The sequence below is a fragment of the Macrotis lagotis genome, chromosome 2, assembly GCF_037893015.1.
Source record: "Macrotis lagotis isolate mMagLag1 chromosome 2, bilby.v1.9.chrom.fasta, whole genome shotgun sequence".
NCBI classification, from domain to species: domain Eukaryota; kingdom Metazoa; phylum Chordata; class Mammalia; order Peramelemorphia; family Peramelidae; genus Macrotis; species Macrotis lagotis.
Genome location: NC_133659.1, coordinates 298,089,076 through 298,103,425, shown reverse-complemented (window position 1 = coordinate 298,103,425; position 14,350 = coordinate 298,089,076). Strand labels below are relative to the sequence as shown.

General features: G+C 32.7%; 1 protein-coding gene across 2 annotated transcripts in view; it reads right to left on the bottom strand.

Annotated features, from left to right (window-relative positions):
* METTL25 (methyltransferase like 25) overlaps positions 1–14,350 on the bottom strand; it is a 178,068-nt gene that overhangs the window by 22,497 nt on the left and 141,221 nt on the right. For both annotated transcript variants that reach the window (XM_074226524.1, XM_074226523.1), the window contains exon 8: positions 538–611. In XM_074226524.1, the coding sequence (XP_074082625.1) occupies positions 538–611 (74 nt within the window). The remainder of the gene's footprint in view (positions 1–537; positions 612–14,350) is intronic.

Genomic DNA, 14,350 nt, shown 5'->3' with positions numbered 1-14,350 from the left:
TCTGAGAGTAATAGTAATCATGTTTATATTCACAGTGATTTTGAATTTCATACTTATCTCACTATATACACTTTTCCAAAAGTTTATTAGATAGGAAAGAGTTGGGTCATGTTATCCAGCAAGTCAATGGCAGACTAGAATCCAGGTCTGTGGACCTCCTCAAGCCTTGGATTTGGTCTATTCAACCACATTTGGTGCTGTTCACCCTCTTATTGAAGACAAAGTTCAAGGATGACAGCACTACATAATTTCCCTTCTGTCCTCTCTTTTGGTGGAGATTATAGTAATAGTGTCTAATATTATCAATTCTCTTGATTAAATATTGAAGCCCATTTAACCCATTATCCTCACAATAGCACAGGGGGATAGGAAGGCAATATATTATGGACCTCATTTTAGTGATAAAAAACTCAAAGCACAGCAATTGAGGCATAAAGCTTCATTAACTGATTCATTTGATACCACACAAGTTCATCTTTAATAATAATTTGCCTTCTGTATCTGTAAATTAATGGAATTAAATTAAAATTTTCTTACCATTCAGTGATGCCATAACACTCTTTAATGATGTCTTGAAGGACAGCACGATAGAACAAAGATTCAGTGGCTAACTAAAAAAGAAAAACCAAAATATATGTAAATACTACATACCAGGAAAAACATAGTAGAAAAGAATAAACACCTGGGAATAATGGGAAAATGGCAGCATATCCAAACCTAAGAGATAGATCTTGCCTAAATATCCTAGTAAAGGACTAACAAGGCCACAAAGAGTTCATGTATTAAGGATTTAAGTATTAAGCTGATTAGTACAAGTGAGTATAATTCTACAGGGGGGAAAATGGAATAGAAGACTTCCAAGAATTCCTGATGAAAAGACTAGAACTGAGTGGAAACTCTGAAATACAAACAAAAAATGGATGATTTTGATTATAAAAAACTTTAAGAATTTTTGCATAAATATAATGTAGTTTAAAATGGGAAAAAATTTAATTGGGGGAAAAATGACTCTGTCAAAATGTTCTCTGATAAAAGTCTCATTTGAGAGATACATAAGATAAGAATAATGATATGAAAAATCAGTTTTCAAAGAAAGAAATCCTAACTTTCAATGTTTGAGCACAATAAAATATTATTTCAAATAATAATAGCTAGCATTTATATATAACTTTAAAGTTTACAAAAGATTTTTCAAGTATTATCTCATTGTATTCTCACAATAGCATTAAGAGATTTTACAGATGAGTAAACTGAGATGGACAGAAATTAAGTGACTTTCCCTGGGACACTGAGCTACTGAGGCAAATCTGAACTTAGGTCTTCTTGCCTCTAGCACTCTATCCACTGTGCCACCTAGATTCCTTTTATTGGGATTAATCAAGAGATTCTGAAGCAATTTAGAACTATGCTCAAAATGTACTAATCTTTGCATATCCTTTGACCCAGGAACACCACTATTTGACTTCTACGCCACAGAGAGAAGAGAAAGGGCGGGGAAGACCTTTTCCAAAAGTATTTCTATTAGTTCATTTTGTAGTTGAAAGAATGTCAGACTTAAAGGGCATCTATCAAATGGCAAATGAGTGAATAAATTCTGGCATGTGAATATAATGGAATATTCTTATACCTTAAGAAATAATTAAAGGCATGTTTTCAGAGAAACCTGGAAGGTCCTACATGAATTAAAGCAAAATGAAGTGAGCAGAGCCATGAGAAAAATTTATTTATATATATAATATGCAAAGATAAACAACTTTGAAAGGTTGAAGAACCCTGATTAACATAATAGCGAATTATGATTCTGAAGGGAACTGGTGGCAGAGAGGAGATGGACTCAAGATGCAGAATGAAACATTTGGACATGACCCATGTGACTCTTCAGTATGAATATATAGTAAGTATAAAAAGGAGAAAAAAACATGGAACTTTTTTTAAATTAAAAAAATTAACGTACTAGAAGAATCTGTGACACAGCTTTGAAAGTTATATGTTGAATTCATCATATATTTTAAAAGAAAAGGAGATTTGCAGTTTCATGTAGGTTATATTTTTCTTTGTTTTGCAGGATACAAGGAAGTACTCACTTTAGTTGGTGTTTGCAAGTTCAGAAAAAAATTATAATAAAAGAGGACCAGCAAATGTATATTACTGGCTGTGCAAAATATGATGATCCACACATTAAGAACAATTTTTTTATTTTTTTATTTCAAAGTTGAAAAGACCTGTAGATCTCAAAAAAAACTAATTATGAGAGAAAATAAAGAAAACTAACAGATAAAGCAAGGAATGAGACAAACAAAAAAAGAAAAATCATTGGAAAACAAATAACTAACAATATTTTATGAGGATCTGAAGATTGTGTGTATGTTTATAATATTAGATACATATTTTATTTTGTTTTGCATCATTCCCTTTAACCAGAGGAACATGGGCAAGAAATATGGTGCAGTGAAAAGATCAGTGGCTGAGGGGTTGGGGGGGGGGGGTGGTCCTAGCCCTGACAATTAGCCAGGAATGTGGCTGAATGCCTCTGTGGTTTAATTTCTGTAAAATGGAATAGTAATGTTTGCCCTGCTTACCTCCAGGTTCTTGAGAAGAAAACATTCTGCAAATCACACAGCAGTGTATTAAAGTGATGCATTGTTATGGGAAAATGGAGCAGACAGAATTTCATACCTTTGAATGAGATATATTTATATATGAAAATAGAATGTAAACTGTATAAATAATGTCATAAAGAAGGCACAGTGAAAGATCTTTTTTTTTATTCCTTTCAAAATTCCTTCTGGGTTGAGGAATTGCAGTAAATTATATGCCAATGACTCAGTATCAAATTTCCCTATATCTAAATGGTTAGATATAATAATCTTGTTTACATTGAACTATCCCTGTCCAGAAAGAAAAATTCTGAAGTTTTAAGTCTGTAATTTTATTTGTAGCTAGGCAATGGTAGTGAAATTACACAGTAAGGAAAAATGCAACATGAATATGCTTGGGAGTCTGATATGTAAAATGAATGAAAATTAGGCTAGTCATGGACACTTAGTAACCAACTTCTATTTCATTTTCATCCAATTTTTTTCTCAAGAGGTGGCCTGAAGTTAATCAAAAATTTGCATTGGGTAGGACGGAGCTAAATCCTACATAGGCAATTTGAATGCTACTATTTTACACAAAATATCCAATTGGCATATTTTTATCTTAAAAATGAATTACTAAATTATAGGTTCTTTTACCTCACTACTTCAGTCACCCACTGTTCTCATTTAATCATATATATATATTTTAAAAACCCTTACATATGTCTACTGCTGAGGCAAAAGCAAAAAGTACCATAAATTTTATGAAGCAAAAACAATCACAAATCATAGTATTGGGAGAGATTTGACAGATACTTTAGTTCAACCTATACATGAATAGGAATCTTGCCTATCATATTCCCAGCCCTTGTCTGTCCTTTATTTGTAAAAGAGGATACCCATCTCCAAAGATGACCCATTCCCATTTCTAGCACAGTTCTAATTGTTAGAAAAACTTCTAATTATCATGAAATGAAATCTGTCCTTTCTGTGGCTTCTACCCACTACTCTGAGCTTTGTCCTAGGTTGGGGACAGGGAGGAGCTAAGGAGGGAAAGGAGAACAAGTCCAACTCTTTTTCTATGTGATAATACTTGAGGGGGTAAATATTCAAAGAAACTAAAATAACCCCAATCTCAAGCCCTGTCCAGAATACCCATGCTCAATTTATTTGAACAAGACCTCATAAATGATGGTTTTCCAGGTCTGTCATTCTGCTTGTTCTATTAGACTTGTTCTCCCTAAAATTAGTCAGACCAGAGAACTGAGTACGTATTGTAAATGTGATCTGGTCTTGCTATAGTATCAACTAACATTAAGTCTCTACCCCCTCTTCTTTTGGTGAGATGACCTGGGTTAGGTGACTTGTCCAGGGTCACACAGTAAGTACAAAGTATCTGAGGCTGCGTTTGAACTCAGGTCCTTCTGACTCCAGGGTCAGCGCTCTATCCACTGTGCCAACTATCTGCCCTTCTGAATATTTTTCATATGCCATGATTCTTTCATCCTATACTCCCTCTGTAGTTGAGATTTGGAAACTCATTTTTCAGAGCTTTACATTTATTCTCATTAAATTTAATAACAAAAATTTAAGTCTATTCTAATAATAGCTAGCTAGTTGAGATTTTTTCTGGGTCCCAAGTCTTTTGACAATCATGGTTGTCCCATGTTACTTATTGTAACTATAATATCATAAAATTTAAACTAGGTTTTCCCCCAGTAGATTGTTCTGAACTATGGCTTGAGTATGGGTATAGCAGAGTTCAAAAAGAAGCATAAATGGAAGCACTAAGATGTGGGTAGAACAAAAAATAAATCAGAAGAGTTCATAGAGGTAAATTCCATGCAACATAAAATTAAGGATCAGAAGTTATGTATATAATTCTACTATTCATCAATAAACCATATTTTACATTTAATCTGTATGTATATGCAAATCAGTAATCCAATAAAGAATTATCATTAACATCTGTTAAGACCTTTTTGCTCCAAAACACAACTTGAATTATATACACAAATGACTTTTATATTTTTCATTTCTTCTGAAATTGTGATTACATAGAACTGGTAATACAAGTGAAGAGAGATTTATAAGTCTCCACTTATGAAGATTAGAAAAAGGTATTAAGGTATTAAGGTAAAAAGGTATTAAGCCAAAATATAAAATTAGACTGGTTTTTTTAGGTTTTTTTTGCAAATGGGGTTAAGTGGTCTGCCCAAGGCCACACGGCTAGGTAATTATTAAGTGTCTGAGACCGGATTTGAATCCATGTACTCCTGACTCCAGGGCCAGTGCTTTATCGACTGTGCCACCTAGCCGCCCCAAGACTGTTTTTTGTAAAGGACATCAATTTACTTTTTTAAAGGACATTTAAATATATTAATTCTTTTCCAATTTTTTAAAAAATACATTTTCATTCAAAGTTTTGAGTTCCAACTTCAAGCCTTCTCGTTCTCCCCCCATGCCCCCTCTGAAATAGTAGGCAATCAGATATATGTGCAATTATGTAAAACATTTTGATTAGTCATTTTCTATAAGACTCAAAAGAAAAGACAGTGAAAATAGCATGCTTCAGTTTGTATTCATTCAAAATCAGCTTTTTCTCTGGATATAGATAACATGCTTCTTCACAGTCCTTTGGGATTATTCTGGATCATTATATTGCTGAGAGGAGCGATGTCATTCACAGTTCTTCAATGAACAATATTGTGCTTTTTACAATGTTCTCCTAGTTCTGTTCACTTTACTATGCATCAGTTCATGCAAGTCTTTCCAGGTTTTTCTGAAATTATTCTGCTTGTCATTTTTTTTAGCACAATAATATTCTATAATTATACACCACAGCTTGTTTAGCCATTCCCCAGTTCTTCTGATTTCCAACACTTAGCCACCAAAATAAAAAGAGCTGCTCTAAATATTTTATTTTTTATAAATAAATCCTTTTCCTTTTTTGGGATGTCTTTGAGATTTAGACCTAAAGTGGTACAGCTGAATCAAAGGGTATGCACTGTTTTATAGCCCTTTGAGAATAGTTCCAGATTACTCTGTAGAATAGTTGGATCAATTCACAACTCCAACAATGCAATGATCTGTCAAATTTTCCACATCCCTTCCAACATTTACCATTTTTCTTTTCTGTCATACTGGCTAATCTGATAGGTATGAAGTGGTACCTCAGCACTGTTTTTATACTTTTTTCTAATCAATAGTGATTTAGAGCATTTTTTTTATTTGACTACAGATAGCTTTGATTTCTCTGAAAACTTTCTGTTCATGTCCTCTGACCATTTATCACTGGGGAATGACTTGAGTCTTTATATATTTGAGTTCTCTATATATTTGAAAAATGAGACCTTTCTCAAAAATACTTGCTGTAAAAAAATTTCCCAAGTTTTCTTCTTTCCTTATAATTTTGGTTGTACTGATTTTATTTCACAAAAACTTTTTAATATTATATAATCAAAATGATCTATTTTCTATCTTTTCTATCTTCTTTCCTACATTCTTCCCCAATCCATAAGTCTGACAAATAAATTTATCTGTGTACTCTCAATATGTTTATAGTATCTCTTCATGTGCAAATCATGCCCACAATTTGACCTTATCTTGTTGGTCTATAGCTAATTTATGCCATAGAATTTACTAGTTTTTCAAAGGTTTTTGTAAAATGAAATTATCTATTTTACTGATCTACCACTCTATTTCTCAACCAGTACCAGATTGTTTTGATAATACAATTTGAGATCACCTTCATTCCCATTTTTTAAACTGATTCCCTAGATATCCTTCAGTTTTTGTTCTTCCATATGAATTTTGTTCTTATTTTTTTAATTTCCATAAAAATCTTTATTGATACTTTGATATGGCACTGAATAAATAAGATCAACTTAGATCAACTTTGCTCAGTATATTCAAGAGCAATTAACATTTTCTCAATTGTTTAGATCTGATGTTGTGTGACAAGTACTTTACAGTAGTGTTCATAGAGTTCCTGGGTTTGTCCTGGCAGATAGACTCCCAAGTGTTTGGTATTTTCTAAAGCTCTTTTAAACAAAATTTATTCTGCTCTCTCCTGTTGCTGGACTTTGGTGTTAGCATAGAAATACTGATTATTTATGTGGGTTTATTTTGTATTCTTCAACTTTGCTGGTTAATAATTTCAATAGTTTTCTACTTGATTCTTTAGGATCTTCTAAGAATAACATCATATCATTTGCAAGAGTGATAGTTTTATGTCCTCATTGCCTACTCTAATTCCTTTAATTTCTGTTTTCCTCTTATTGCTATAGCTAACATTTCTAGTGCAATGTTAAACAATAAAGATGATATTAGACATTCTTGTTTAACCTTTGATTGTCTTGGGAATACTTTCTAGTTATTCCCATTACAGCTAATGCATGCTGATGGTTTTAGATAAGTGTTATATATCATTTTTTGGTAATCTCCACTTATTCTTATGCTTTCTAGAGTTTTTTTTTTTTTTTTAGGTTTTTGCAAGGCAAATGGGGTTAAGTGGCTTGCCCAAGGCCACACAACTAGGAAATTATTAAGTGTCAGACTTATTAAGTGTCAGATGTACTCCTGACTACAGGGCTGGTGCTTTATCCACTGTGCCACCTAGCCACCCCTTAGGGTTTTTTCTTAATAGAAATGGGTGTTAAATTTTGTCCAAGATTTTTTTTGCATTGACTGAGACAATCATATAATTTCTGTTGGTTTTATTACTTATATGGTCAGTTATGCTGATAATTTTCCTAATAATGAACCATCCCTGCATTCTTGGTATAAATCCTACCTGGTCACAGTGATCCTTGTGATATATTGCTGTAAACTCTTTGCTAGTATTTTATTTAAATTTTTTGCATCAATATTTATTACAGAAACTGATCTATACTTTTCTTTCTATGTTATGGTTATCAGCACTATATTTGTGTCACAAAAGGGCCTTGGGAGGACTCCTTCTTTGCCCATTTTTTCAAAATAGTTTATAAAATATTGGAATTAATTGTTCTATCAATGTATGATAGAATTTGTGAATCCATTCGGTCCTGGGGATTTTTCATTAGAAAGTTTATTAATGGTTTGTTCAATTTCTTTTTCTAAGATTGTCATTATTTCTTCTTTGGTTAATCTAGATAATTTGCATTGTTGTAGCTATTCATTCATTTCATTTAGAATATCAAATTTATTGGCAGATAAATTGGTAATAAATCTCCTAATAATTGCCTTAATTTTCTGTTTATTGGTGGTGACTTCACCCCTTTCATTTTTGATACTATTAATTTTTTTCATAAAATCAAGTGTCTAATTTTATTCAGTAGTTCATGGCTTTCTTACTTTGATTTTATTAACCTCCTTTGATTTTCAGGATTTCCAATTTGGTGTTTAATTGGGGATTTTTAATTTGCTTTTTTCCCCCTAGTATTTTTTTTAGCAGTATGCCCATTTCATTGATCTGCTTTTTCTCTATTTTATTGATGTGAGCAGTAAGTTATTTTTTTTGCCCCAAGTATTGCTTTGGCTACATCCCATCAATTTTGGTAAGCTGTCTCATTGTTGTAATTTTCTTTATTGAACTTAATGTTTCTATGATTTGCTCTTTGATGCATTATGTTCTAAAAAGGATGCAATCACTATTTCTGCTTGTTTGTATATCATGGTGAGTTTTTATGTTCTAATACAAGGTCAATTTTTATGTAGGGTACCATGTATTGCTAATAAAAAGGTATAATTCTTTCTAATATTATTAATTTTCTCTAGAGATCTATCATAACTAACTTTTCCAGAATTTTATTCACTGCCTTTCTGTTTTTTTTTCAGTTACATTTATCTACTTCTGAGTGGGGGAAAGTTGAGGTCTCCCATTAGTATTATTTTATTATGTATTTCCTCCTATAACTTAATCAACTTTGCCTTAAAACATTTGGATGCTATTTCATTTGCTATATATATGTCTATTATTGATATGGCTTCATTGTTTATGGTACCTTTCAACAAGATATATTTTTTATCTCTTTTAATTAGATTATTTTTGGTTTTTTTTTTGGTTCCCCCTCTTTTCTTTGCTTCAGCTGAAGAATAATAGGTTCTGGTCTTGCCCTTTACTTTTACCCTGTGTGTATCTCTTATCAGATATGTTTCTTGTAAACAACTTATTGTAGCAGTATACATTTTAATATACTTTGTCATCTGCTTCTATTTTATGTGTGAATTCATGCCATTTACATTTAGTTATGATAACTGTTTTTCATTCCATGCTATTTTTTTCTTCTTTATCTTCTTCCTTCTTTTACTCTGTCCCTTTCTCTTTTAACAAGTGTTTATTACTTCTGTTACCACCTTCCTCAGTAAACTCTCCCATTTATCAGTTCTCCCTCCCCTTCTATTATCCCTGCTTCTTTTTACTTCCTTACAGGACAAGATAGAGTTCTATATTTGAATGTGTATTTTATTCCCTCTTTAAGCCATTTCTGATGAGAGTCAGGTTAGGTTTTGCCTGCTATCCCCAATCTCCCAAATGCCCCCCCCCTTTTTAATAGTTCTTTCATGCCTCTTTTATGTGGGATAATTTACCACATTCAATCTCCATCACTTATTCTTCCATGCAATTTTTTTCTCATTCTTTATTTTTTTGGGGGAGGGATATCATCTTATTAAAGACACCTCATATCCACATCCTCTGTCTACATATTCTAATTTCTCATATAGTAATAAAGTTGTATGGAGTTAAAATATTATATGAAAATATAAATAGTTTAACCCTTATTGAATTTCTTTTTCTTTTTTATCTTTTTTATGATTCCCTTGATGCTTGCATTTGGAGGTGATTTTTTTTTTCAATTCAGCTCTGGTCTTGTAATTATAAATGTTTGATGGGGCTGCTAGGTGGAGCAGTGAATAGAGTATGGGTCCTGAAGTCAGGAAGATCTGAGTTCAAATTCAGACTCAGACACTTGACCCACTCTACCTGGGTGATGCTAGGAAAGTTACTTAACCCCTAACTGCATCACACACACACACACACACACACACACACACACACACACACACACACACACACACACTTGAAAGTCTTCTGTTTGGTTAAATGTCCATTTTCCTCTCCAAGAGATTGTATTCAATTTTACTTGGTAGGTGATTCTTGGTTACAATCCTAATTCCTTTTCTCTCTGGTTCTTTAAAGTGGAAGCTCTCAAATCAAGTCTACTACCGACTCTAGCTCCATAATAATTTAACTGTTTTCTGTTGGCTGCTTGCTTTGTGAGCTCTGGAACTGGTTATGATGTTCCTGGGAGTTTTTATTTTGGGATTTCTTTCAGAAGGTGATTAGCGGATTCTTTTTTTTTTAAGAAAGATTTTATTTATTTTGAGTTTTAAAATTTTCCCCTAATCTCGCTTCCCTTCTCCAACCCCCCCATAGAAGGCATTCTGTTAGTCTTTATATTGCTTCCACTGATCTAAGCTGAATGTAATAAAGAAAGAAATCGTATCCTTAAGGAAAAAAATAAAGTATAAGAGATAGCAAAATTACATAATAAGAAAATGGTTTTTTTTCCCCTAAACTGAAGGTAATAGTCTTTGGTCTTTGTTCAAACTCCATAATTCTTTCTCCCGATACAGATGGTATTCTCCATGGCAGACAGCCCCAAATTGTCCCTAATTGTTGCACTGATGGAATGAGCAAGTCCATCAAGATTGATCATCACCCCCCTGTTGCTGTTAGGGTGTACAATTTTTTTTTTTTGGTTCTGGTCATCTCACTCAGCATCAGTTCATGCAAGTCCTTCCAGGCTTCCCTGAATTTCCATCCCTCCTGGTTTCTAATAGAACAATAGTGTTTCATGACATACATATACCACAGTTTGTTAAGCCATTCCTGAGCTGAAAGACATTCACTTAATTTCCAATTATTTGCCACCACAAACAGGGCTGCTATGAATATTTTTGTACAAGTGATGTTCTTACCCTTTTTCATAATCTCTTCAGGGTACAGACCCAGTAGTGGTATTGCTGGATCAAAGGGTATGCACAATGTTGTTGCCCTTTGGGTGTTATTCCAAATTGCTTGCTAGAAAGGTTGGATGAGTTCACAGCTCCACCAACAATGCATTAGTGTCCCAGATTTCCCACATTCCTTCCAACATTGATCATTGTCCTTTCTGGTTATATTGGCCAGTCTGAGAGGTGCAAGGTGGTAACTCAGAGATGCTTTAATTTGCATTTCTCTAATAAGTAATGATTTAGAGCAACTTTTCATATGACTATGGATCCCTTTGATTTCCTCATCTTTAAATTGCCTTTGCATATCCTTTGACCATTTGTCAACTGGGAACTGGCTTGATGTTTTTGAAAATTTGACTCAGTTCCCTGTATATTTTAGAAATGAATCCTTTATCAGAAACAATAGTTGTAAAAATTGTTCCCCAATTTACTACATTTCTTTTGATCTTGGTTACAGTGGTTTTGTCTGTGCAAAAGCTTTTTAATTTAATGTAATCAAAATTATCTAGTTTATTTTTAGTGATGTTCTCTATCTCTTCCTTGGTCATAAACTGCTTCCCTTTCCATAGATCTGACAGGTAAACTACTCCTTTATATTATAGTTTGCCTATAATATTGTTTTTATGTCGAAATCCTGTATCCATTTTGATCTTATCTTGGTATAGGCTGTGAGGTATTGCTTTAATCCAAGTTTCTGCCATACTAAACTTCCAATTTTCTCAACAGTTTTTATCAAAGAGAAATTTTATCCCAATAACTGGATTTTTGGGGCTTATCAAACAGCAGATTGCTATAATCATTTTCTGCTATTGCACCTAGTCTACTCCACTGATCCACCACTCTATTTCTTAGCCAATACCAGACAGTTTTGATGACTGATGCTTTATCGTATAATTTTAGATCTGATAAAGCTAAGCCACCTTCTTTTGTATTTTTTTTCATTGAATCCCTAGAAATTCTTGACTTTTTATTTCTCCATATGAATTTACTTATAACTTTTTCTAACTCATTAAAGTAATTTTTTAGAATTTTGATTGGTAGGGAACTAAACAAGTAGTTTAGTTTTGGTAGAATTGTCATTTTTACTATATTAGCTCAACCTATCCATGAGCAGTTGATGTTTCCCTAGTTATTTAAATTTTATTTTATTTGTGTGAGAAGTGTTTTATAATTGTTTTCAAAAAGTTTCTGAGTCTGCCCTGGCAAACAGACTCCCAGGTATTTTTATATTGTCTGAGGTTACTTTGAATGGGATTTCTCTTTCTAGCTCTTCCAGCTGTATCTTGCTAGTCATATATAGAACTGTTGAGGATTTATGAGGATTTATTTTATATCCTTCAATTTTGCTAAAGTTGCTAATTATTTCTTGTAGTTTTTTTAGATGATTTTTTGAGATTCTCTAGGTATACCATCATGTCATCTGAAAAGAGTGAGAGTTTTGTCTCTTCCTTCCCAATTACAATTCCTTCAATTTCTTTTACTTCTCTTATTGCTGAAGCTAGCATTTATAATACAATAGTGAATAGTAGTGGTGATAATGGACATCCTTGTTTCACCCCTGCTCCTATTGGGAATGACCCTAGCCTATCCCCGTTGCATATAAGACTTGTTGATGGTTTCAGATAGATTCTACTTATTATTCTAAGGAACAATCCATTTATTTCTAAAATCTCTAATGTTTTTAGTAGGAATGGGTGCTGTATTTTGTTAAAAGCTTTTTCAGCATCTATTGATATAATCATGATTTCTTGTAGGTTTGTTATTGATATAATTAATTATATGAACAGTTTTGCTAATATTGAACCAACCCTGCATTCCTGGGATAAATCCTACTTGATCATAATGTATTATCCTGGTGAGAACTTGTTGTAATCGTTTTGCTAAGATTTTATTTAAGATTTTTGTATCTAAATTCATCAGGGAGATAGGTCTATAATTTTCTTTATCTGTTTTAACTCTTCCTGGTTTAGGTATCAGCACCATATTGATATCATAGAAAAAAGGTAGGCAGAGTTCCATCTTCACCTGTTTTTCCAAAGAGTTTAGATAGAATTGGAACCAGTTGTTCCTTAGATGTTTGAAAGAATTCACTTGTGAATCCATCTGGCCCTGGAAATTTTTTCTTAGGAAGTTCAATAATGGCTTGTTGAATTTCTTTTTCTCAGATAGGACTGTTTAGGTATTTAATTTCCTCTTCATTTAACCTGGGCAACTTATATTTTTGTAAATGTTCATCCATTTCACTAAGATTGTCAAATGTATTGGCACAGAGTTGGACAAAATAATTCTCAATTATTACTTTAATTTCCTCATTTTGTGGTGAGTTTACCTTTCTCATTTATGATACTAGCAATTTGGTTTCTTCTTTCTTTTTTTAACCAAATTGACCAGAGGTTTATCAATTTTATTGATTTTTTTCATAAAACCAACTCTTGGTTTTATTTATTAGTTCAATAGTTTTCTTGCTTTTGAGTTTATTAATTTCTCCTTTAATTTTTAGAATTTCAAATTTGGTGTTTAATTGGAGATTTTTAATTTGTTCTTTCTCTAATTTTTTTAGTTGCATATTTACTTCATTGAATTCCTCTTTCTCTAATTTTAAATATATAATATATCCCCTGGTAGCTGCCTTGAGGGAATCTCATAGGTTTTGGTATGTTGTTACATTATTGTCATTGTCTAAGATGAAATCATTAATTCTTTCTATAATTTGTTGTTTAATCCACTCATTCTTGAAAATGAGGTTATTTAGTTTCCAATTAGTTTTGGGTCTATATCTCCTTTGTCCAATACTGCATATGATTTTTATTGCATTATGATCTGAGAAAGATGTATTCACTATTTCTTCCTTTCTGCAATTGATCATTAGGTTTCTATGCCCTAGTATATGGCCAATTTTTGTGTAAGTGCCTTGTACTGCAGAAAAAAAAAAAGTATAGTCCTTTCCATCCCCATTCAATTTCTTCCATAAGTTTATCATATCTAGATTTTCTAACAATCTATTTACCTCCTTAACTCCTTTCTTGTTTATTTGATGATTAGATTTATCTAAATATGAAAGTGGGAGATTGAGGTCTCCCACTAATAAGAGTTTTGCTGTCTTTGTCTTCAACTTCTCTAAGAATTTGGTGCTATACCATTGGTTGCATATGTATTTAGTATTGAAATAATTTTATTGTTTATGGTATCTTTTAGGAGGATATAGTTTCTTTCCTTATCTCTTTTTTCTTCCTTATCTCTTTTAATGCTATCTATTTTGCAGCTGCTTTGTTTGAGATAAGGATTGCTACCCCTGCTTTTTTCACTTCAGCTGAAGCAAAATCTATTTTTCTCCAACCTTTTTTTTTTACCTTTATACTATATGTATCTCTCTGCTTCAAATGAGTTTCTTGTAAGTAGCATATTGTAGGATTATGGTTTTTTAATCCACTCTGCTATTTGCTTATGTTTTAAGGGAGAGTTCATCCCATTCACATCCAAAGTTATAATTACTAACTCTATTGCCCTCCATGCTATCTTTTTCCTGTCTACATTTTTCCCCTTTTCCCCTTTATCCATATTCCCCAGTATTTTGTTTCTGAATACTACTACCTTCAGTGTGTTTGCCCTCCTATATCAACCCCTCCCCTTTCTTTCCCCTGTCCCTTTTCCCCTTCTTCCTTCCCTTCATTCTGTTAGTTCCCATTTTTCTCCCCCTCCCTGTTCCCCCTTCCCCCTTTTAATACTTGAAACGTAAGATAAATTTCTTAACTTAATTGAGTATGTGTACC